The following is a 25,742-nucleotide window of genomic DNA, read 5'->3' on the forward strand; positions in this document are numbered from 1 at the left end:
TTATGGTTTAGCTATTTTTTTCATACATGGAGTATAATTTTGTAAGTAACTTTCGTATAGAAACTTTTTGTAAAAAAAAAGGTACCGTTTAACAGTTTGAAAAGAGTGCACATGTAAAACGAGGAAGAAGAGTTGTGAACGGCTGGGAACGAACGCATCCTAAATCGACTGACAAAAGCACCACCAACACATAAGATAGCTCAATGGCCGGACAAGGAACATGAACGTTCCAACAAAAGCAAACGAGGCTCCCGCGCAGGCGATCACATCACATCAGGCCTTCCTCTTCTTGCCAAGGAAGACATCTGTGAGCACCGTCTTCGACTGCAGCAACGCCTTCAGCATCGCCAAGCCCTGCAATAGTGTTGTACAAAATTGACAAACAGATCGGAACAGAGAGATGAGAGTACGCACTGCAAGCAATACACATTGCTCGTAGAGAAATAGTAGCACTTTACCTCAGTGTAGCCAATCTGCACGGTCTTCTCCTGGAGCGAGGTGATGTCAGTAACACCGAAGGTGGTGAGCAGCGTGATGCCGGAGATGGTGGACATGGGCGCGACCCTGAGGTCATCCATGATCGTGTACGTCACCACCCCCTGCACAAATCCCGTGCCGGCAACAGCATATGCTGGTTGCGCCGCCTCGCCGCCGCTGGCCGATCCGGTAGCTGTAGTGCTCGTGCTCGACACCACAAGCTTCATTGCCACCGTCATCTTGCCAGGGCATCGAGCGATCTGACAACGCAAGCCACTCACCGTGGAAACATAGTCATAGCACTCGTTGTAGTCGCACGAGCTGCAGCGGTAAAGTTTCGTGGCCAGCGGCGCCGCCGTCTCCGGCAGCTGGAGGAGCTTGCCGGTGTCGAAGCCACCGGCCGGCGCGAGCAGCACGTTCCTGGCGTCGGCGGAGCGGACGTAGGTGGCGTCGAGGTCCTCGACGCTGGCGTACAGCTCGCCGATGGAGCCGACCATGGAGTCCTTGGAGAGAACCTTGACGACGGTGCCGACGGGGAGGGTGAGGAGGGAGAAGAGGAAGTCGACGACGTCCTTGCCGGCCTCCGCGTACAGCACGCGCTGCGCCTTGCTGTCCACCAGCAGCTTCATGCTCAGCGCCTTCGAGCTGGTTTTCTCCGTCGCCATCGTAGCAACTAGCAAGTGCTTGTGGCTAGCTTGGAGTGGCTTGCTGTGTGAGCAGTAGAATTTATAGCGAGCAGAGACGAGCAGGAAGGATTACGGAGGAGAGGAGAGTAATTAGCCGCCCACTGTAAATTTTCTTGATCGATCAAGCTTTTTTGCATGCAAAAATTGCAGTCCCAATATATGCGCGCATGTAGACGGTCAAATTAATACCGATCGGTTCAGCTCCGCCGCACGTAGTATCAGCACTTGAATGAATCACCCATTTATGCGAGGCAACCCGAAGCATCATGTATGCGACTTCCGGTACGTAGAGGAGGTTAATTTGAAAAGAACCAATAATTTGTTTTTTTTTTTGCGAGATGTTGAAGTTGAATTTAAACTTGCATGTTTATGAAGTGATATATCACGTGTTAATACATCTTCTTTTTTTTTTTAAATTTTTTCATAACTATTTAAGTGACATGCAAATAACGAGAGGATATCCTCTCGAGGAATAAAAATCTACTCCCCCAGTTATGAAATCACTTTCCCTAATAAAAACTTTAATGACTATTTAGGTAACATACAACATGAGGGGTAAACTAGTATGAAATAGTATGTGCATGTCACAAATTTTAACACATTTGTTAATCCATGCACCAAAATTCCTACTTTAAACAGAAACTTCATGCTGAAATCCCTCCCACTATGGCTCCATCCTAATTTAATGATCCACACCAAGAACAAGGACAACAAAACAATGCTCCGTTGATTCAGTCCAACAAAAAATAATTCACTGTTGCATGGCTTGAAACCAATAAAAAATAATTTTGATTAGTACTTTGTTAGATGATGATTATACTAGGAAAAGGGGTAAACTACATTTTTTTAAGACGAATACAGGTGCTCCACAAAATTAGCGTGACCATATGGCCAAAATGACTTCATGCCTTCATGGACAACAAGGTACTACAGCGTTGGCTACTTGTTTGCTCTGTAATCTGATCATCTTGGCCTCAAACCAGCATAGGATGACGTCGGTGAGCAGTCCGCCTCGCACCGAGGAAGACATCAGTGAGCACTGTCTTTGACTGCAACGAAGCCTTCAGCACAGCCAAACCCTATACGTATAAAAACACATTAAATATTGTTAATCGAAAGCTCAAGGTTTAAAACAAATTAAGCCAAACTGTACATGAGAAAATAATTTCAAGTGTGGATATCTAATCAAGTCACCTCGTCGTAGCCGACCTCGACGGTCTTCTCCTGCAGTCCCCTGATGTCCGTCACGCCAAGCGCCACGAGGGCGGCGACGGCGGAGACGGTGGACGACGGTGCGACGGTGAGGTCATCCATCACCGTGTACGTCACCTTGCCCGGCGCGTAACCAGCCTTGCTAGAGCTTGCCTCGCCAGACGGCGCCGCCGGCGACGTCACGACTTTGGCGCCGGCGCCGGAGACATCGTCCGGCTCAACAAGACTCACCTCGGTCGCCATCTTCCTCTTGCACACCGGACACGGCGTGCCGTTCACCTTGGTCACGAAGTTGTAGCAGCTTCTCGAGCAGGCGCAGCCGCTGCACCGGTAAAGGGCGCCGCCGCCGTTGTCGGCGTCCGCCGGCGAGCCCAACCGGAGGGCGGCCGTGGGCGCGAGCAGCGCGGCCTTGACGTCGCCGCGGCAGGCGTAGTCGGCGCCGAGCTTGTCAACGACGCTGCCGTAGAGGTTGCCGACGGAGCCGACCATGTCGCCGGCAGTGAGCAGCTTGGTGACCCCGGCGAGCGGGACAGCGAGGAGGGAGAGGAGGAAGTCGACGACGTCCTTGCTGCCCTCCGCGTACAGCACGCGCTGCGCCTTGGTGTCGACGAGCAGCTTCATGGTTAGAGTGGCAGCTTTAGATGTTTTTCCGGCCATCTCACGGTCACACACTCTTGCGTACGAGAGATCAGAAGCACCAATCTAGAATGGAGAAGGTTTGAATTGCAGCGAGATTTGAAGCAACTTCGAAATTTAAATGGTCTTTTTTTATAGTGGAGCTGTACGATGCAGGCACATCAATGCGAATGACACCGTGCACGTCGCTTCGTTTCCCGGCCGTGACATGGACCGGCGCACGAAGTCACGAACCGCCGGAAGAGGGGGAGAGAGAGAGAAACGAGAGGAGACTAGAAAGCAGACGATGGGACGAGAAAAGTCGATGATGCATGGGTCCTACATCCAACCATATCCCTTCTTTCTATAATACAAAACTAAGGCCAAAAACTCAAACCACATGCTTCTATATCATCATCAAATAGTGAACCGTTGGATAAATGTATTAGATCGCTTCTCAGATGTTGGATAGAATGTAGCATAGAGCTCAACCCATTAGTCACCGGGTGAGTCTCTTCGCCTCCTCAGTGCCAAATGTAACCCACATGAACACATTGTCCCATCTCCACACACATCTATATGTATCCAGCCCGTCAATCTGTATAAAAGAGCTTTATGACTGAATGCCCCTTCAGTTGACATGTGCTACCTAAATTATCTATAAATTTTGGATAGAGCTGCTAAAAAGAATTTATTCAAGAAAGCTACTTGTTTCTTTTGTTTCTTCTTGAGATTGTACCTCATATCTAACAATTTGATGTTAATCAAGTCTCGCAGCAACGCGCGGGGCATCCTCTAGTTGGTACTATGGCTGTGTTCGGGAGGAGGGGTCCCAAGGGTTGGGACCCCTCCTCCCCGGCACGTAAAACGAAGCCCCTCCTCCATCTCATATTACTCGCTTTAAGTTTCTGTTTGTAACAAAAATGTTTGATCATTCGTTTTATTAAAATAAATTTATAATTATTCACTCTATTATTTATTTTGTTTGTGACTTAGTTTATTATTAAAAGTACTTTAATTATGAATTATCTATTTTTATATTTATACTAATTTTTTAAATAAAACAAATGATTAAACGTCGAAGAAAAAGTCAAAGCGATTTCTATTATCGAAGAAGATAGTACGTCAATAGAAAATTTTTTTCAAACCATCAAAAGCGTTTATTTGCATTGGTTTTTAAGATGCGGGAGATGTTATTGGCTTTGAAGATGCCGGAGATGTTATTTCCGGTTGTGTGGTTTAGAAAGACAATTCAATAAGGAAGAGTCAAAATAGACTTTGTCCCTCCGATAACGTGGGCATTCGTGGTGGGCCGTTATGTAAATGGGCCGAGAGGAGTGGTCCGATTTACTACAGGCTATAAAGGAAGCAAACCTACTGCTCGTGCTCATCGTCCTCGCCGTCGATTCCCTCCTCCTCCTCCTCGCCGTCGTCGCAGGCCGGCGGCTGCGGCGGGCAGGCCTGCGGCGGGCATCAAGGTCAATCTATTGTGTGAGCGAGTTCCTCACCGTCCTCCGTGCTGTACATTCTCCTCTCACCTTACAGATTGCTCTCTATTTTTGTTTTCCTTACGCGCGATGAATCTGCCCTACCTGATTATTTCGTCTAGTTTAGGGATCCTCGTGGTGGTTGTTTCTCCACCTTATTTTCGGTTGGTTTTTCTCCTAATATATATATTTTTATCGTCAGCCTTGCAAGCGCTTGGAGGTTTTGGGGACGGAGGGTTTTGAGTATGTGGGTTTTGGGGGAGGGAGGTTGTATGAGTAAATACAGAATTTTTTTTTTCACATTTTCCATATCGGAGGCTATTGGAGTATGGTGCGTGATTGTCCACAATTTATTCACACAACTATGGATGCCTCATTGATTTTCATAACTTTTTGAGTATCGCGTGTGATTTGTTTCTCGAAGACGATATGGCGTGTGATTTTCCACAGTTTATTCAAACAACTACGGATGTCCCGTATTGATAGCAGACCGGAGATCTAGCAATGGAAACGAAATGATTATTTGTAGTTGAATATTCTAGTATAATGGAGTTTCCTAGCATGATCCAACTGTGAATTCTAGCGCAAAATATAAAGGACTACCCAATTTGAATGGAAGAAATAAAAAGTAATATAAGCCTGATCTTTGGTATTTTTAGTTTGTGTCTAACACTATGTTCCACTAATCTTTGTATGTCCTTACCTGCTTATGCAACGCTGCAAGCCTGCAACCTATGAGTTTGCCTGTAAGAACATTTATAAGATTGTGGTTTATCCGTTTTTCCTGCTTTTCCAAATGACATGTTCAGAAAAGCAGACTACTGCACTGAATTCATTTTTCTTTCGCGAACGTGTAAAAGGATTGCATGGCATCCCATTTAGACGAAAGCAAGTTGAACCCATTTTTCCATATCACTATTTGGAAAATATTAACAAACTGCTCTATTATTAATACTTATATGAAATTTGGAAATTATGTTATATATGCATGAATTGTTACCTTACTCCGCAGGAGAATTTGTATGTAGGAGGTCATTTTTTCCCCTTACTTTAGAGCAGCTATCAACCAATATAATCTAGATGTTTCAAACTTTCAATGGAATACAATCTGGAACATGTTTTTGCTTTATCTGCTTTAAATTATAACGCTTTCTCTGAACATTTGGACGATAACTGTAGTTAATTGAAAACCCATTTAATTTTCTTTTGCTGGTGATTGCAGAAGCAATCAATCAACTCCCAAGAAATTTAAAGAACTTCGAATAAAAAGGATCATGGCTGCCGCTGAATTGTCGATCAAGCTCGTGATTGATACCAAAGCTCACAAAGTCTGCTTTGCCGAAGCTGGCAGTGACTTCGTCGAGTTCCTCTCCAGCCTCCTTTGTCTCCCTGTAAGCAATATCATCAACCTGCTTACCAAGGAACATATGGTTGGAAGCATTGCAAATGTGTTTGACAACGTGGAGAAGCTGGACGCCGATCATGTAATCTCAAACGAAAGCAAGGAGCCTTACCTTAAGCCAATGGTTGCCCCTGGAGCGCTCTGTCCTTTGCAGCAGCTGATAGATGCACAGCTAAACACCGATACCAGCTTCTTCACATGTGAAGGGAAATTGAACCATTACCACGGCATTCGTGTTGCTTGTGGATATTTTACGGTTATGAAAGGCAGCATTTGCCCTAAGTGCGGCTACGCAATGGAGAAGGCAATGGCACATGTCAAAGCCACTGGGTTTGTGGTTGGGACAGCCAGGTACACTGTCAAGGATGATCTCTCAATTGTTCCAGCATCCAGCGTGTCAACCATCAGCTTGCTTGCACAATGCGGTGTCAAGGACTTGAGCACGCTGCAGGAAAGGACCGTGAAGATTGGCAAGGAAGAGGTTTGTACATATCTATCAGAATCACTTTGAGTGAAGAGAACAGTCGTAGTCGTTTTTCTTAATTGGTGTGGTTGATGATTTTCTGTGTTACAATGTAGGCACTGGAGATACTCCTTGCATCCCTGAGGATTAAGACCGTGCTGACTGATGTATTTCTCCTGAAGAAAAAAGTTAGTTGCAAGAGGGAGGCTGCTACTTAGTATGATACATGTATGATACATGAGCAGTTTTACCAGGCATCGCATCTGAGAAATTGGAAAGTTCCGTACAAGTTACAGACCTTCATTGTGAGCATGGAGTACGTTTCCATTTGTCTTAAAGGGAAAGCATCACTTTGTATTGCTCATTTTTAGATTAGTCTTAAATACACTTGGAATAGTTTTTTTTTAATAGAAATGTTACAACCCAGCCAGTGAAATCTTACTGTCAATTTGCGTCTCGCTATAAATATGTTTCTGCTTGCCTTCTACAGGTAAATGTAACAGGTATGACTTCATTTTTTTTAAAGGATTGATTGCATTCGAGGGTAGAAGCACCACCAAGGATGAAGGTTGAGATGCAGCGAGATTTTCACAATGACGGATTTAAAAAGAAATAACAGGAGGTCTGAACAAAGTAAACACTTCCTATCTAGATAGAACAAAAAATTTTAGTAAGACTTCGTAGGGCCTCTCATGGTTCTCATGCCGATAGTGGAGGCTTAGCCCTCTCATGGTTCTCACGCCAATAGTAGAGGCTTAGCCCCCGTCGTCATCATGAGTTAATATTTCCGTCTCAAAATATAACAACTTTCGGTGTATGAAATTTATTTTAAAATATAACAATATCTATCGCATACATTTTTGTCCTGATCAATAACAATCTTTCCTCTCGACGAAAGCGATCACAATCTTTTTTCATTTAATTCAATCAACTTTTTTAATAACCTTATTCAACTTCCGACTAACATCGTGCACGTCGGTTCGCTTCGTTTACCGACCGTGGCTGCGTTGGGGAGTGAGGGTTCCCAACCATCACTCTCTAGCACGCAAAACGGAGCAATGTTTAGCGTGTGATTAATTAAGTATTAGCTAATTTTTTTCTTAAAAATATATTAATATGATCTTTTTAAGCAATTTTCGTATAGAAACTTTTTGTAAAAAACGAACCTAGTAGTTTGAAAAGCGTGCGCGAGGAAATCGTGTAGCAGAGGATGGGAACAGCCACGGCCGAACACAGCCCGTCAACGTGCAGCTCCTCCGATAACATGGGCCGGTATCTGTAAATGGGCCGAAAGGGGGGTCCCGCTTTACAGGCCGTGGTCTGCTCGTTGTCTTCGACTCTTCATCGCCACTCGCCTCCCTCCTCCTCTCAGGCCGGCGGCTGCGGCAGCGGCGGCGGCGGCGGAGGCGATCCATCGTGAGCGACTCCCTTTCCACAATTCCACCCATCGTGCTATACATTCAACTCTTAACTTGCAGATTGCTCTCTCTCGTCTGTAGTTTATTTTATTTCTGGTTCTCCTCACGCGCGATGAATCCGCCCCACCTGATTTCGTCCCATTTCGTCTTGTTAAGGGATCATCGTCGTTGTTGATTTCTCTCCTTTTTTTTTCTCCCGGTTCATTTCTCCTTGAATTTTTGACATGATCGCCATGAACCACAGGTTGTGAGTGTTTGGGGTTTTTTGGGAATGAGGGTTTGGGTACGGGGGTTTTGGGGAGAGAGGTTGTAAGGATGATAATTATAAAGAAGAAACCGACTTGCGTTTTCTATATTGGAGAGTATTGGATTATGTTGGAGCATGGTGTGTGATTTTCCACAGTTTATTCAAATACGGATGCCCCATCGGTAGCAGACCAGACATCTAGTGAGTCAAACGAAATGGCCCTTGTTTAGTTCCAAACTTTTTCTTCAAACTTCCAACTTTTCCATCACATCAAAACTTTCCTACACACACAAACTTCCAACTTTTCCGTCACATCGTTTTAATTTCAAACAAACTTCCAATTTTAGTATGGACTAAACACACCCGTAAAATCTTTTTCTATATGGTTCAGAATAAATATATATACCCATCAACATATGTTTTCAATACTTTTAGGGACCACGGATCCATTGTGAGTCAATTCTATCCTAAAATAGCCCGGAATTCTATCCTAAAATACAAAGGAGTGATTGATTTAATTAGGAATAGTAAATTTAATTGCAGAAAAAAAAAGTAAGATTAGGCTGCTGTTGAAGGCTTACACTTCACAAGTTGACATAACATGCATATACTTGCATGTCTGTAGCGCTTAACTGCTTGTACAAAACTACAACCTATGATTTTGTCTGGAAGAACATTTATAAGATTGTGTTTTCTAGGTTTTGTTTTTTTCCCATGCCTTGCCAAATGAGATATTCAGAAAACCAGATTACTTGGTCTGAATCCATTTTTCCATATTACCATTTGGAGAAGATTAACATACTGCTGTGCTATTACTTATTTGGAAATTGTGTTATATGCATAGATTGTTTAACTTAGTCTACAGGAGAAGTTGTATTTTTTGTATATACATAGGAGATCACTTTTGCTACTTTGAGCAGCTGTCAACCAATCTAGATGTTTCTTTCGATCATATATCTGGAACATGCTTTTGCTTTGCCTTCCTTAAATTTCCCTGGACAATTCAATTGCCTGTATAATTTTCCACTATGTGCCATTGTGCTACTCATAACTGAACATTTGGACCTATAATCAATTAAAAGCCTGTGTAATTTTCTTTCACTGGTGATTGTAGAGGCAATCAATCAACTACCAATAAATTTAAAGAATTTTGGTAAAGGGGAAAAATCATGGCTATGAAGACATTATCGATCAAACTCTTGATTGATACCAAGGCTCAGAAAGTCTGCTTTGCCGAGGCCGGTAATGATGTCGTAGAGTTCCTCGCCAGTCTCCTTTGCCTACCAATGAGCACCATCATCAACTTGCTGACCAAGGAGCGTATGGTTGGCAGTATGGGGAACGTGCTTGACAGTATGGAGAAGCTGGAAGACAAGCATGTAACCACAAACCAGAGTAAGCAACGCTACCTGAGCCCGACGGCTGCCCCCAACGCACTCTGCCCATTGCAGCAGCTGCTGGATACAGAGTTAAATGCCAATACCAGCTTCTTCACATGTGAAGGGAAATTGAACAGCACCAGCTACAATGCCACTCGTTTTGCTTGTGGATATTTTTCGGTTGTGAAAGGCAGCATATGCCCTCTTTGCTACACTCCAATGCACAAGGCAATACCACATGTCAACACCTCAAGGGTTATGGCTGGGACAGGCACATACACTATCAAGGATGATCTCTCAATGACTCCAGCGTCCAGTGTCTCAAGCATCAGCCTTCTTGCACAGTGTGGTGTCAAGGACTTGACCACGCTGCAGGAAAGGACCATGAAGATTGGCAAGGAAGAGGTATACTATACTACTTTGTACATATCTGTCACTTTGAGTGAAGAAAAAAAAATCTTAGTCGTTTTTTTTATTAATTGGCATGGTTGATGATTTTTGTGTTCAAATTTAGGCGCTGGAGATACTCCTTGCTTCCCTGAAGTCTAAGACCGTGCTGACTGATGTTTTTCTCCCAAAGAAGAAAGAAAGTTGCAAGAGGGAGGTATCTGCTTAGTTATGATGCATTGATGCATGAGCAGTTTTACCAGGCATCACAAGTGAAAATTACAACAGCTTGTTATTAAGCCGACAGTAGATTTCAGTAGGTCTTTATTGTGAAGTGTCACTTTGCATTTCTTATTGTATCCATTTAGCAAAAGTAGTATTTCCTTCGTTTTCGTTAATGAAAGCGGGAGAGGTGCGGCCTCTTTTTATCAAAAAAAAAAAAAAGAAGCAAAAGTAGTCTTGCAAATAGTTGGCTTACTAGTTTGGTAGTGATATGCAATTATGCAGTATCCACCCAATGAAATCTTTCTACTATCAATTTGGGTGTCTCACTAGAAATATGTTTTTGTGTTCTTTTTGTGTCATTATCTAAAAAAATGTACCTGTGTGCCTTCTACATGCAAAAGAGACGGGTGTGATTTCGGTTCTTGTAGAATTGGTTCAGAAGTGATCCAATGCTATCTGTGTATATGAATTCCAAATTCAGATATTTTACTGTTAGCCGTCATAGTCCAGATCCATTGCCAATTAACAAGTGGGAGTGTAAAATAGTCATCTTTGTTTGGATGAGTTCTGGGTTCCAAGTTCTTTGTTCAGGCCTTCCGGGGCTCACTGTGAGAGCCTTTATCTTTATCCCGCGATATGGTTTCTGATCTTTCCGTGTATGTAGTCTTGACCATTTGTATTTACTCATTGAAAGGATTGACAAATGAGTACTCGGGTTATAAATATTTCATGTTTAGTATAAGATTTGGACAAGGTTTTAAAAACTTTAAACATCAATATTTTCTCAAATGCTTAGTTTAAAGAAATGTATGGGTATATTTGCCTTTAAAAGTAATATTATACATAGATTTTTCGTATAGTAGTAACTTTTATCCCAAACAATGACCGGAGGAAGTATGTATTTATAATTGGGTATCTAAGTAATATTCAGGAGAGTGGATTCATAATTAGTTTATCATATATTAATCTATCCTATTAATTTCTTGATAACCATTTAAGTGATATGCAAATAATATGCAAATAATGATAGCATCCCCTCGGTCTCTCGAGAGTTTAGAATAGTTTGCCAATATTCAGTACAAGATCTTTTACTCTAGTCAAGTAGTACTTTATATGTGATTATTTTTTTAATTTTTTCAAGTAAGATGGGCGATCAAACATTGGACACGAAATCCCACAACTGCACTTATATTGGGACAGAAGCAGTAACTATCAAAGACTCAAGGGTCCAATATGTCACGATCAATCATAAAGACAACCTTCTTTTTTTTAATGATTAGTATTATTTATTGCTATTAGATGATAAAACATGAACAATATTTTACGCGTGACTTCTATTTTAATTTTTTCAAAAAAATTTAAAAAGACATACGATTAAAGTTGAACATAGAAACTTATAGTTACACTTAAAATAAGACGAAGGTGTAGTTCCATTCGCAAGATGATTACGTCATCATTTCCAAGCTGATAAAGTCACGTCTCACGGGAAAAGGATTGATGTACAAAATAATATTTAGAATAAATTCGATTGAAATGTTTAAACCATTATGGTCCAAACAAGAAAATAACTATGAACAAGCCAGCTGTGTACTCTTTGTATGGGGCCATTTAACTATTTGCCACTTTTAGATTTGACATTTAACTATTTGTCACCCATATATCAATAACTTATTAGTGCATGATTAATTAAGTATTAGCTAAATTTATTTTTGAAAAATGAATTAATATGACTTTTTTTAAAGCAACTTTCGTATAAAAATTTTATAAAGACGTATCGTTTAGCAGTTTAAAAAGCGTGCGCACGAAAAAAAGAGAAATGTGAGTCGGAAAACTCAGCTGCTGAACACAGCCTAAGAGTCACGGCAGGCTGTGAATAAAGAGCAGCAAAGAAGAAGAGAAGGAAAGCTGACGCTGGAGGGCGAACGGATGGGTAGCGACAACAACGAAGAGTATGGACAAGGACAACATGCAAACGAGGAGAAGTTGGTACTGGGCTAGTGGCTAATGGGACTTTCTAAACATTACAATAATAGATGGCTTTTTTTTTTCTATAAAATCCTTAAATTTTAGCATAGTAGGATAAGGAGTCTCTTGGAAATACTTAGTCAAGTAAAAAATTTACTACTTCCTCCTTTCTAAATTATAAGCATTTTTAGTTATGAATCTGGACAATATAATCAAAGTTGTTATATTTTTTGGATAGAGGTAATACCGTTTAGTTGCTTTGTTTATTTATTTCACTCAGAAATAACATATCACTGATTTATATAAACTCTCTCTATCCAAGAATCATGTCTATATGTATGCAATACGATATGTTGGTGATATAAACATAGCCAACAAATCTACGGTTCCACAAATTTTAAAGATGCAATAAAAAAATATAGATAAAATCATATCATAACGTAATTTTATTTTGATGCTAACCGCACAATTACGCGGGCCCTGAAACAGCACACGAAGTCAGGAAACGTCAACGTGCAGCACCTCCGGCAACTCCGATTACGGCGGCATCGGGGCGGGCCGGTATTTGTAAATGGCCAAAGGAAGCAAACCATTAGGCTACTACTACTACTACCCGTGCTCATCCATCATCGTCCTCGACTCCTCGCCGTCGCCTCCCTCCTCTTTGCCGTTGCAGGACGGCGGCAGCGGCAGCGGCGGGCATCAACGGCGATCCATTGTGTGAGCGAGTTCCTCTCCGTCCCCCGGTGCTATACATTCTCCTCTCACCTTGCAGATTGCTCTCTCTCTCTCGTTGATTTGGTTTTCCTCATCGTCGTTGATTTCTCTCCCTTACTTTTGGTTGGTTCTATTGATATCGGACCGTAGATCTAGTGAGGCAAACGGAATGGTATTTTTCAGTTTGAATATTCTAGTATAATGGAGACTGCTAGCATGATCTTGCTGTCGAAATGAATCTAGCACTCTTGCTGAAATATTTTTCTATGGTTCAGGATAAAAACATTTACCCGTCTTTTCAAGGTTTTCCTAGATCGATTTTTTTTAGGAACATTCGATTTGACTTACAGAAAAAACGTAACTGATAAACCTGATCCTGAACATTAGTGCAGTACATAGTACTAGTTTACACTTGATATGTTATGCTAATATTTGTCTCAAGTGCTTCACTGCTTCTGCAACCAATGAGTTTGCCTGTAAGAACATTTATAAGGTCGTGTTTATTTTTTTTTTTGTTGGCATTGCCAAATGAGATAGTAAGGAAAGCAGATTACTTGCACTGAATCTATTTTCCCGTGTCACTATGTGGAAAATATGAACATACTGCTCTGCCATTTCTTATTTGGAAATGTGTCATCTGCACGGATTGTTACCTTACCCGGTTACCCCACAAGTCCACAGGAGAAGTTGTATCCTGTATACTAGGATGCCATTTTTGCTTACTTTTGAGCAGCTGCCAACCAATCTAGACGCTTCATTGGATTACAATCTGGAACGTGTTTTTGCTTTGTCTGCTACTCTGCTCTAAATTTCTCTGGAAAATTGTTTGCATAGCTTTCCACTATGTCAGTGTGCTGCGCGTTCTGATCATTTGGACTCTAACGCTAGTTAACTGAAAACCCATATAATTTTCTTTTGTTGTTGATTGTAGAAGCAACCAATCAACTCCCAAGAAATTTATAGAATTTTGATAGAAGGGGGAAAATCATGGCAGCCATCAGATTATCGATGAAGCTCTTGATTGATACCAAGGCTCAGAAAGTCTGCTTTGCCGAGGCTGGTAGTGATGTCATTGAGTTTCTCTCCTGCCTCCTTTGCCTCCCAATGAGCACCATCATCAACATGCTTACCAAGGAGCGTATGGTTGGTAGCATGGGCAATGTGCTTGACAGCGTGGAGAAGCTGGATTCCAAGTATGTAATCTCAAGCCAAAGCAAGGAACGCTTCCTCAGCCCGACGGTTGCCCCCACCGTGCTCTGTCCATTGCAGCAGCTGCTGCTGGATGCAAAGTTAAATGTCAATGCCAGCTTCTTCACATGTGAAGGGAAATCGACCGTCGTAAGCTACAGTACCACTAAAGTTCCTTGTGGATATTTTTCTGTTAGCAAAGGCGCTGTATGCCCTGTCTGCTCCACTCAAATGCACAGGGCAATTCCACATGTCAAAACCGTTGGATTTGTGGTTGGGACAGCCACATACACTGTCAGGGATGATCTCTCAATGACTCCAGCGTCCAGTGTGTCAAGCGTCAGCTTACTTGCACAGTGTGGTGTCAAGGACTTGAGCGCGCTGCAGGAACGGACCGTGAAGATTGGCAAGGAAGAGGTCTGTACTGTACTACTGTGTACATATCTCTCACTCTGAGTAAAGAGAAAAAAAAATCAGTCGTTTTTGTTTTTTTTAATTGGCACTGTTGATGATTTTTGTGTTCAAATGTAGGCACTGGAGATACTCCTTGCTTCCCTGAAGTCTAAGACTGTGCTGACTGATGTGTTTCTCCCGAAGAGAAAAGTTAGTTGCAAGAGGGAAGCCTCTGGTTTGTTATAATGCAGTTTTACCAGGAACGACACCTGAAAATTACCACAGCTTGCTATAATTCTGAAAGTAGAATTCAGTAGGTCTTTAGTGTAAAGCGTCACTTTGCATTGCTTTTTTTATCAATTTAGTAAAAGTAGCCTAGAAAACAGTTGGCCTACTAGTTTGAAAATGTCTCTATATATGACTTCCAAATTCATATTTGTTATTGTTAGCTGTCGTGGTTCAGATCGATTGACAAATGCCAATTAACAACTGGGAGCGTAGGTCCGTTCTTTTTTTCAATAAGAGTTGGATGAAGATTAAGATTTCCGTGCACGCTTTTCAAACTACTAAACGAGACGTTTCGTGCTAAAACTTTATATATAAAAGTTGCTCTAAAATATCATATTAATCTATTTTTTAAATTTATAATGATTAAAACTCAATCAATTATACGTTAATTCCATCTCGTTTTACGTAGTCATGTTTGTTTGGATAAATTCTGGGTTACAAATTCTTTGTTCTGGCCTTCCGGGGTTTCTGTTCATTCCCTGTCTGTACTCATGACCATTTATATTCGCCTAGTAGAATTGACAAGATTCGTAAATATTTTGACGTTTAGCGTAAGATTTAGTTAAACCTTTAAAACTTGAGATAATCTAAAAAATGCCATTGACAAACATTCAAATCCAATAAATAAGATAAGTGTGAGTTTTAAGAAATGTCAACGTACAAATGACTTTTCTTAAAAATATTATCGCCGTTAGGGTTCCGTCCATTCTGCATTGCTTAGTGCTATAGGATGAACGGAACCCAAACAACGATTACATTTTTGGGACAAAATCGTTTGTACGATGACATTTTTTGGATTTGATGCTTGTCAATGGTATTATTGGATTATCTCTTAAACTTTGACCATAAATGGTTTTCGTATGTGTAGATTTGCCTTCAAAAGTAATATCATATTATGACAAACTTATGCATTTAAAAAGAAAAAAAAAGATTGTATGAGTAGATTTTCCTCTAGAAGTAATATTATAAACTTTTAGATTTTATAATACAAAATGGATGGTGAAAGTTTGAAATGTTTAACCAACTCTTATCCTAGACACAGACAAATAAGACCATCAAATACTTACTGTACGACCGATGGAATTACATGTTGATAGTACTTGCATACTTACTCCGTCCACAAATTATGGGTACAAACTCCCAATTATAAGGAAGTACTTTTCCAATCCATCCAAAGCATCCATTATTGTATCGCTAGGCATGATTTTTCTAAGCTGATGAAGTCACATGAAAAGGATTGACATAGAAAATAGCATTCAAAATAAATTTGATTGAAATGTTTAAACCATTCTCGTCCAAACAAGAAAATAACTGGTGAACAAGCCAGCTGTCAGCTGTGTCCTCTTTGTATATGACCTCCAAAAAGGCATAAATTTGAAGCAGTAAAATTAATTTTATTGAAAATTTCGGATTCAACCATGGCACATGCAAATTCAATAACACGAGTGTGGAGATTATGGATACCTCATATCTACATGACATTATAATTTAGTCGGATATACGGTACCAAATATAGATAGAATATCTCTATAAGGACTCGGGTTAGATTCTAAACTTGTATGTCAAGGAAATACTCGGGATCTTAGTCGGTTACGATTGTATTTTATCTATAATCCCTCTCCTTGACTCGGATTCGAACCAGTCGGGGAGAGACCATGTCCCCGCGCCGTTCGGTATTCCGAACTCGGCCGAGGCCTACTCCAAGATCATCTCTCCCGGGTCGGCTTCAAACCACTCGGACGAGATCTAATCTACTCCTCCGCGACCAGATCAAGAGGACGGGTCCTATCCCTCAATCCTGATGAGACTTCCTGATGATTTGGCCGCTGTCTTTACAGCCAAGACATCTCCCACTTGAAGATCTAGGCGAATTCCGGCTTCGGCCCCGATCCAATCTAGATCTAGAGAGGTTGGCGTTATACTCCAACCTCTTGGGACAGTCTCGACGGAAGAGTTGGATGGCTTCCTTAGCTCCCCTGACGTCAGTTCTCGACCAACCGAGATCCTCGACTGCGACGACTTCGGCTACCACTACGACCACGGCGACTTCGACGACAGCTATGAGGATAACTACACGCCTCTCTTTTTCGGCGTATTCATGGCTGACAACGAAACGGAGGAACAACGCCGAGCCCAAGAAGTGGAGGAAGAGCGCACACGACAAGAAACCGAACGTCGCCGACTGGAGGAAGAACGACAACGACAAGAGCGAGAACGACTATAGCGTGAGCAACAAGATCGCGAGCGAGTTGCAAAGGAGGCTGAAGATCGACGGCAACGCGCCTTGGAATCCAGGCGACGAGCGAGAGACCTCATCGGGCAACAAGACGTTGATGGAACAGCGGTTTTTCTCACCCCCCAGCAGAACGCGGTTACAGCAATCACTCTCCTCGACACCCTCCTCAAGGAAGACGCACTCAACCAAGCTGATCATGTTGTCAACATCTTGAACCAGACGAAGACCATGATCGCTGCCTCGGTTCCAGCCAACTCCGCAAGCACCCGCACCCCGACTGGTAGCCGAGTCCCTCATCTTCGATCTCAAGACTATCACCAACCAAGCCTCAGCATTATCGGCGCCGGATCTAGTCGCAAGAGCAAGGGACATGATGAACGATCTGTTCGTTCGCCTCCTGAACAACATAGGGAACGCCGAGTTGAACGACCACACTCCCCACATCGAAGACGCCCCATCGATCTTCGTGACACCATCAACCAGCGCCGCGCGGCAAGAGGCCATCATTCACCGGACCGCTACGACGACGACATGGACGGAGTTGCTGCCTTCACAAATGATCTGCGTCGAGTGAATTGGCCAGCCGGCTTTAAGCCGACTGGAATCGAGAAGTATGACGGCACCACCAACCCGGAATCCTGGCTCACCGTCTACGGTCTTGCAATCCGCGCAGCAGGAGGAGACAGCAAAGTCATGGCGAACTACCTGCCCGTGGCCTTGGCGGATTCTACCCGGTCCTGGCTTCACGGGCTACCCCGTGGCACAATCGGATCATGGGTAGAACTACGCGACCACTTCATCGCCAACTTCCAAGGCACTTTTGAATGCCCTGGTACACACTTTGATCTCTACAACATCATTCAGAAGTCTGGAGAATCCCTTCGAGATTACATCCGACGCTTCTCCGAGCAACGCAACAAGATCTCCGATATCACTAACAACGTCATCATCGCCGCCTTTACTAAAGGCATTCGCCACGACGACCTAGTCGGCAAATTCGGACGCAAACCTCCCAAGACGGTTAAGCAGATGTTTGAAAAAGCCAACGAGTATGCCAAAACCGAAGATGCTATTATTGCGTCCAAACAGTCGGGCACCACTTGGAAGCCAAGGAAAGACACGCCGACCGCAGGAGGGAGTGGAAGTAACAACCGCAAGGATCGCAAGCGTAAGCCCGAAGAACTTGGGGCAACAACCTCTCCATCTTCCCGACAACGTCCCCGCGTCAACACATTCGACAAGATAATGAACTCCCAATGTCCGCATCATCCCAACTCCAACCATGTGGCCAAAGACTGCTTCGTCTACAAACAATTTGCGAAGCAATACGTCAAGAATGCACGTAAGCCCTCAGACGGAGATCAAGGCACATCAAAGAAGAAAGATGATGAAGATGATGCCCCGACTGGTTTTCAAGACCATCGCAAAGAACTCAATCACATCTTTGGCGGACCTCTGACTTACGAATCTAAGAGAAAGCAGAAGCTAACAGAACGGGAGATCAATGCGGTTCAGCCCAACACGCCCCAATACCTTCGGTGGTCAGAGATAGCAATCAAGTTCGACCGCTCGGATCATCCCGACCGAGTGGTCCACCCGGGGCGGTACCCCCTGGTACTAGACCCAGTGGTTCGCAATGTCAAGCTCCGAAGAACTCTCATCGATGGTGGCAGTGCACTCAACATCCTTTTCGCTAAGACCCTGGACGATATGCAGATTCCTCGCACAGAATTAAAGCCAAGTAATGCACCCTTCCACGGTGTTATCCCAGGATTATCAGCCACACCACTCGGCCAGATCACTCTTCCGGTTACCTTCGGCATTCGGGAAAATTTTCGCACAGAAAATGTTTGTTTCGAAGTCGCTGATTTCGAGACAGCGTACCATGCTATACTCGGACGACCGGCTCTAGCCAAATTTATGGCCGTCCCACACTACACCTACATGATGATGAAGATGCCTGGTCCTCGAGGAATCATATCACTATGGAGCGACATCAAGCAAGCCGTCACATGTGACAAATGTAACATCCCGGCCTAGGGCTTAATAGGATTAATAGAATACTCATATCAACAAGTTGCAACTTCTTTTCCGGAAGCCAATCTCCAAAGAACTCCAGTGTTAAGCATGCTTGGCCTGGAGCAATTTGGGATGGGTGACCGACCGGGAAATTCTTCCCGGGTGCACACGAGTGAGGACAAAGTAAAAGACATGTGTTGGTCTGTGAGGGCAGTCTATGACCTATGAAAGCTGCCAGATGTAAGCGGGTCCGGCCTGGGAGAGGCGGGTCGTTACAAAATGGTATTATCAACAAGTTGCAACTTCTTTTCCGGAAGCCAATCTCCCAGATGTAAGCGGGTCCGGCCTGGGAGAGGCGGAAGCCAATCTCCCAGATGTAAGCGGGTCCGGCCTGGGAGAGGCGGGTCGTTACAAAATGGTATTATCAACAAGTTGCAACTTCTTTTCCGGAAGCCAATCTCCAAAGAACTCCAGTGTTAGCGTGCTTGGCCTGAAGCAATTTGGGATGGGTGACCAACCGGGAAATTCTTCCCGGGTGCACACGAGTGAGGACAAAGTGTGCAGAAAAGACATGTGTAGCTGCGACCACGGCAAGCGAGGGAGAAGTGCCTGCAACCAAGCTGACGAAGACCGAAGAAAGCGATGCTAAGACGAAAAAGATTCCCTTAGATCCCTCCGATCCTGATAAGACTGCTGTAATAGGCGCTGAGTTAGATTGTAAATAGGAAAGCGCGCTCATCACCATTCTTCAAAATAATAAAGATATCTTTGCATGGAAACCATCCGATATGTCGGGTATTCCTAGAGAGGTGATTGAGCACTCTTTACATGTTAAGGAAGACACCAAACCCATCAAGCAACGACTTCGCCGTTTTGCACAGGACAGGAAGGATGCGATCAAGGAGGAATTAACCAAGATGTTAGCAGCGGGCTTCATCAAGGAAGTCCTTCATCCCGACTGGCTGGCTAACCTAGTCCTGGTTCGGAAAAAGACGGGACAATGGCGTATGTGTGTCGATTACACCGACCTGAACAAGTCTTGCCCCAAAGACCCTTTTGGGTTACCTCGCATTGACCAAGTGGTTGACTCAACGGCCGGCTGCGAGTTACTCAGTTTCTTGGACTGCTACTCGGGATATCATCAGATCTGACTAAAAGAATCCGACTGCTTGAAGACCTCGTTTATTACGCCCTTTGGGGCCTACTGCTACATCACCATGCCCTTTGGATTGAAGAACGCAGGAGCAACCTATCAACGCATGATTCAGAGATGTTTTTCAACTCAGATCGGCCGCAATGTTGAAGCTTATGTTGATGATGTAGTCGTCAAGACCAAGCAGAAGGATGACCTGATCGCGGATTTAGAAGAAACTTTTGCAAGCATTCGTGCTTTCAGGATGAAACTAAACCCTGAAAAGTGCATCTTCGGAGTACCGTCAGGGAAGTTGCTCGGATTTATGGTATCTCAAAGAGGCATACAGGCCAACCTGGAGAAAATCAACGCCATCCTCAACATGAAACCGCCAAGCTCCCAAAAAGACGTCCAAAAGCTGACTGGTTGCATGGCGGCGCTCAGCCGGTTCGTCTCACAACTCGGCGAGCGAGGAATGCCCTTTTTCAAGCTGCTGAAGAAGACTGACAATTTCCAGTGGGGACGCGAAGCACAAAAAGCCTTTGAAGACTTCAAGAAACTTCTCACTACTCCACCAGTTTTGGCCTCGCCACATCCACAAGAGCCGCTACTGTTATATGTGTCGGCGACCTCCCAGGTTGTGAGCACGGTCCTGGTTGTCGAGCGTGAAGAGGAAGGCCATGTTCAAAAAGTCCAACGACCAATTTATTTCGTTAGCGAGGTTTTAGCCGACTCCAAGACAAGATATCCTCAGGTTTAAAAGTTATTATATGGTGTCTTAATTACCGTCAGGAAATTATCTCACTACTTTCAAAGTCACTCGGTCACGGTGGTCACATCGTTTCTACTCGGGGATATACTTCATAACCGCGAAGCAAACTGACGGATTGCGAAGTGGGCCTTAGAATTGATGTCTTTGGACATATCGTTCAAGCCACGAACTTCGATCAAGTCACAAGCTTTAGCTGATTTCCTTGCCGAGTGGACCGAGTGCCAAGAAGACATGCCAGAGGAAAAGATGGAATATTGGACTATGCATTTTGATGGGTCGAAGAGGCTTATAGGCACTGGAGCTGGGGTTATTTTAATTTCCCCGACTAGAGAAAGATTGAGCTACGTATTGTGGATACATTTTTCTGCGTCCCATAACGTGGCGGAATACGAGGCGCTACTCCATGGATTAAGGATTGCCATCTCTCTAGGCATTCGCCTATTAATCGTCCGTGGAGACTCTCAGTTGGTTGTTAATCAAGTCATGAAAGAGTGGTCCTGTTTAGATGATAATATGACCGCTTATAGACAAGAGGTACGCAAGTTGGAAGATAAATTCGATGGACTTGAGCTCACCCATGTCCTCCGACATAACAATGAGGCAGCCGACAGACTGGCCAATTTTGGTTCAAAACGGGAAGCAGCCCCTTCTGATGTGTTCGTTGAGCATCTTTATGAACCAACCGTGCCCAGAAAAGAAGCAATTGAAGCCATGGATACCCAAGGCGTAAGCATGATTGAAGCCGACTGGAGAGAACCTCTCATAAGATTTTTGACCAAACAAGAACTCCCTCAAGACAAAAATGAAGCCGAGCAGATTTCCAGGCGCAGCAGACTCTACGTCATTCACGAGACCGAGTTGTACAAGAAAAGTCCATCAGGAATCCTGCAACGCTGCGTATCTTTGGAAGAGGGAAGACGGTTGCTAAAAGATATTCATTCAGACATCTGTGGTAATCACGCTGTTGCACGAACTATTGTTGGCAAGGCTTATCGGCAATGTTTCTTCTGGCCCACAGCTGTTTCCGACGCCGACAAAATTGTACGAACATGCGAGGGTTGTCAATTCTTTGCCCAACAAACTCACTGACCAGCTCAGGAGTTGCAAACCATCCCGCTGTCTTGGCCGTTCGCTGTTTGGGGGCTTGATATGGTCGGTCCATTCAAAAAGGCAGTCGGCGGTTATACTCATCTCTTTGTAGCTGTGGATAAGTTTTCCAAGTGGATTGAAGCCAAACCGGTCGTTACAATCACTGCAGACAAAGCTAGAGATTTCTTCATCAATATTGTACATCGGTTTAGGGTACCGAATCGTATCATTACTGATAACGGCACTCAATTTACCGGCGGAGTATTTAAAGACTTTTGTGAAGACTTTGGCATTAAAATTTGTTACGCCTCCGTGGCACACCCCATGAGTAACGGACAAGTCGAGCGTGCTAATGGCATGATACTTCAAGGGATCAAACCACGAGTTTTCAACCGACTGCGTCCCTATGCTGGCAAGTGGGCAGAACAGCTGTTGTCCATACTTTAGTCTTTGCGCACCACTCCCAGTCAGGCTACCGGCCAGACACCGTTCTTCTTGGTTTACGGCGCAGAAGCAATGCTGTCGAGTGAAGTAGAATTTGAATCGCTACGATTTCGGAACTTCAACGAGGAGCGCTATGAACAGGGCAGAGTAGATGACATCAACCGACTAGAAAAAGCTCGTGAAGCAGCTTTAATTCAGTCGACTCGGTATTTGCAAGGGTTGCGCCGTTATCACAATCGCAACGTTCGATCACGAGCTTTCTTAGTCGGAGAACTGGTTTTGAGGAAAATTCAAACTACACGGGATCGGCACAAGTTATCTCCTTTATGGGAAGGGCCATTTATAATCTCTGAAGTCACCCGGCCAGGTTCTTATCGACTAAAGCGTGAAGACGGTACACCTATCGACAATTCTTGGAATATTGAACACCTTCGTCGATTTTATGCTTAGGCATTTCGTTTGTATCTTTCCTCTTTGACTGCTAACTTCAAGTTTTTCCTTGAAGTTTTCAGTCGGGGGGCTACTATGATAATAATGGAGTGTGATTTTTATCAATTCAATTTGCTTACTTGATTTATCATTGCCCTGCTTAGTCTTTCGACTTAGTCAATGAGGACTGAAGGTTTTTAATAGCTTTTGCGGGTTTTAGGCTCAATAAGGCTTGACAAAGGCTTTTAAGAAATCAAAAGCTAAGTATGGAACACCAAGCATAGCATAAATTCATCTGTATTGTACAAATTGTGCCTCCATCATCATTAATCATCAAAATCATTGTTATATCAATCAGTATCAGTTTTTTCATCATCGGAATTATCAGACCCAGTCGGCCGAAGGTCGACATCTTGGAATCTCTCAACCACGTCAGTAGCAATCTTGTCAGCGGCTTTTTGCGCATCATTGATGAGGTCGAGGGCTGATTCTTCACTCGTCCCGTCTGCAAACCCATCAATGGTATCGACATCGATTTTGGGGTATAAAGATTTGGTCATAGCTAATGCCATGCTTGCTCCCATACTCCCAGCTTCCCTGATATTCTTGAAGTAAGTATCCGGAGCGACTCTCAGCTTGTCGAAGATCTCGGAAGCATCAAGTGTACTCGGACTGGCGTTATTGAAGAGCATGGCTTGGATGAGTGGGGTAGCGGCATTAGCGACTTTATCCCTGGCCCCTTCAAGCCTGTTGAGCTTTTCAACTAAGACATCAAACTGTGCCTGGGACTTGATCTTGCGGTCTGCATCAACAGATTCACATTAATGAATCAGCATATAGAAGATAATGGCTTTTGAGGTATTGATTATTGGTACCTTCAACCTCCTTTAAAGCTGAGTCCCTCTGTCTTGCCAGTTCTGCCTTGTCATTTTCCAGAGTTTGAATCTGCTTCTCCAGTTGAGATATCTTGGCAGCTTGCACTACATTGACTCTGGTTAATCAAGATTACAAAGATAACAACAGAAGTTAGTTGGGCGGAGTTTGTGCGTACCTTTTGATGAGCCACTCAGTTCAAAATTGGATTCCTGGAGCTCAGCAATCCGATCCCTCAGATCATGTTCATTCTTCCTGGCAAGTTCTTTTGTCTCGTGCAGTTGATTCCTGGTGGCTTTGAGGGTCCCGAGATGAGGGACTAACCTCTCTAAGGTTGTCGTTTTAGCTTCGTTCCTAAGATGACTCCTCTACAAGACAGTTTAATTAGCGCTTGAACTAAATGGCAAACGAGATGGTTGAGATCAGGTGCCAAAGAGCTTACATTTACAATGCGGGTTGCCTGACCAAGCGCCTTTTTCAGTAGGAATAACTCTTCGTCCTCTTTTTGCTTATTTATTACGATCCCTTGAGGTTGCATGTTGTCATCCCACCACTTGACCAGAATGGGAGGGCGCGAATCCTCAGCTGCTCGTATCCGGAGGATCTCTTCTTCATCACCAATCATTGGCCCTAGTGTACCCATGAATAAAGATGAAGCAATCAAATAAAGTCTGTTGGATTGAAATGATTTCAGATAGCGTGTTTACCTGTGATGATTCCCGGTCGGGGACGAGTGGACTCTTGTATCTTCACAGGAGATCTGGTTTCTGAGTCATTGCCAGCATCCTTTCCGGGAGGACTGTTTGTTTGAGCTTCAACCTCGGGAATCTTTTGGCTTGGCCTTGTATCCGACTGGTTTCCAGTCGGGGGCTCCTGGTTAACTCCGACTCCAGCTTCGGCCGACTGGCTTGCAGTCGTGGGTTTGTCGCTGGGTTTTACATTGTCGCTGGCCTGCGGATTATCACTCGGGTGATCTTTTGCAGTCAGCCCGGTTTCTTTTGAGGAATCCGCTTCCATGTTAGTCGGGTCAGAGTCTTTCTCAGAAGGATCTATGTCAAATGGTTTCCTACAAGTTTTGCCATCAGTGTTATTTTCATGATGGGAGAGTATTAATACAAGGAAGATTGTTATATGATTTGTACCTACAAGACTTTCTGATTTTTGGTACAAGACGACTGGAGGTCTTCTTCTTCGGATTAGTTGGCTTCGGAGGTCTTCTGGTCACTCCTTTATCTCTGAGCTTTCCGGTATCATCGCTTTCGTCGTCACTTAGAACCAGCTTCCTCTTGCGAGAATCTGACTGGCCGACTGGATCAGAAGCACTTGGTTGGGTTTCAGACCGAATTCTTGGTCCTCCGCTTCCCTGACCAGTTTGGCGGCGAGGTGATTGGTGCTGGGAGATTGGAGGATCTGACTTCATCAATGCGAACTCCTGAGCATAAATGTCAAGCAATTTAACAAGAGACGAAATCATGTTTTTAAGGAAGGTTGGAACGTTCGAATACATACCGGTGGAGGAGGATTGAATGCATTGAACGGTACGACTGGCGGCAAGTGTGAATAGCTGACAACGATAGCATTTGAGAAGATCTTATATATCCTTTCCTTCATGACTTTGAAGTCAAGAGAATCTGGATCTTCACGGTTTGGGTCATGCTTGCCGTCAAATTCGAAGGCTGTACGAGATCTCTCTTTGATTGGAGCTAACCGACACTTGATAAAGTGCCGGGTGATCTGTTCTCCTTGAAGGCCTTGTTCTTTTAGCTTTATCATCCTCTCCATCAGTTCCACTACTTGCGCAGCTTCATCTCCCATTGGCAGTGAGTTCCAAGTATGCCGATAAACTGGAGGAAGACAGGAGTATTCGGGGAGAGCAGGCTCAGGGTTTTGAACATAAAACCAGTTTGCGTACCAGCCTTTGTTTGAGGTTTTGAAGGGCATAGAGAAGTATTTTTGGCTTAAGGTTCCCCTGAGTTGGAAACCAGCCCCCCCAACAACACATGGTTTGCTCTTGTTTGGCTGCGGTTTGAGGAAGAAGATGCGGCGGAACAAGGCGAAATGTGGCCTAATACCTAAAAAGGCTTCGCAGGCATGAATGAAATTGGTGATGTGAATTATGGAGTTTGGGTTCAGATGATGCAGGCTGATTCCATAGAAATTCAGAATTCCCCAAAAAAATCTTGAGGTTGGAAGGGAGAA

The 25,742-nt window shown here is 43.8% G+C and overlaps 5 protein-coding genes across 5 annotated transcripts; 3 read left to right on the plus strand and 2 right to left on the minus strand.

Moving 5' to 3' along the window:
• Nucleotides 1-273: 273 nt before the first annotated feature.
• Nucleotides 274-1,142, minus strand: LOC127785202 (uncharacterized). Its single transcript, XM_052312634.1, has 2 exons — nt 459-1,142; nt 274-354 (listed from the first exon to the last, which is right to left on the minus strand). Exons 1-2 carry the CDS (start codon nt 1,140-1,142, stop codon nt 274-276), a joined length of 765 nt encoding a protein of 254 aa, XP_052168594.1.
• Nucleotides 1,143-2,348: 1,206 nt separating this feature from the next.
• LOC127785242 (uncharacterized) lies at nt 2,349-3,032 on the minus strand. Its single transcript, XM_052312677.1, has one exon. The coding sequence runs from the start codon at nt 3,030-3,032 to the stop codon at nt 2,349-2,351; it is 684 nt and encodes a 227-aa protein (XP_052168637.1).
• A 1,366-nt stretch (nt 3,033-4,398) lies between these two features.
• LOC127778678 (uncharacterized) lies at nt 4,399-6,879 on the plus strand. The gene is made up of 3 exons (XM_052305304.1): nt 4,399-4,479; nt 5,700-6,360; nt 6,459-6,879. Exons 2-3 carry the CDS (start codon nt 5,752-5,754, stop codon nt 6,558-6,560), a joined length of 711 nt encoding a protein of 236 aa, XP_052161264.1. The 5' UTR covers nt 4,399-4,479; nt 5,700-5,751; the 3' UTR covers nt 6,561-6,879.
• Nucleotides 6,880-7,692: 813 nt separating this feature from the next.
• On the plus strand, nt 7,693-10,489 carry LOC127778668 (uncharacterized). The gene is made up of 3 exons (XM_052305293.1): nt 7,693-7,758; nt 9,122-9,791; nt 9,901-10,489. The coding sequence occupies exons 2-3, from the start codon at nt 9,177-9,179 to the stop codon at nt 10,000-10,002; spliced, it is 717 nt and encodes a 238-aa protein (XP_052161253.1). The 5' UTR covers nt 7,693-7,758; nt 9,122-9,176; the 3' UTR covers nt 10,003-10,489.
• Nucleotides 10,490-12,555: 2,066 nt separating this feature from the next.
• On the plus strand, nt 12,556-14,641 carry LOC127778657 (uncharacterized). The gene is made up of 3 exons (XM_052305281.1): nt 12,556-12,681; nt 13,612-14,285; nt 14,400-14,641. The coding sequence occupies exons 2-3, from the start codon at nt 13,668-13,670 to the stop codon at nt 14,505-14,507; spliced, it is 726 nt and encodes a 241-aa protein (XP_052161241.1). The 5' UTR covers nt 12,556-12,681; nt 13,612-13,667; the 3' UTR covers nt 14,508-14,641.
• Nucleotides 14,642-25,742: the final 11,101 nt, after the last annotated feature.

This window comes from Oryza glaberrima, chromosome 1 (assembly GCF_000147395.1).
Source record: "Oryza glaberrima chromosome 1, OglaRS2, whole genome shotgun sequence".
Classification (NCBI taxonomy): domain Eukaryota; kingdom Viridiplantae; phylum Streptophyta; class Magnoliopsida; order Poales; family Poaceae; genus Oryza; species Oryza glaberrima.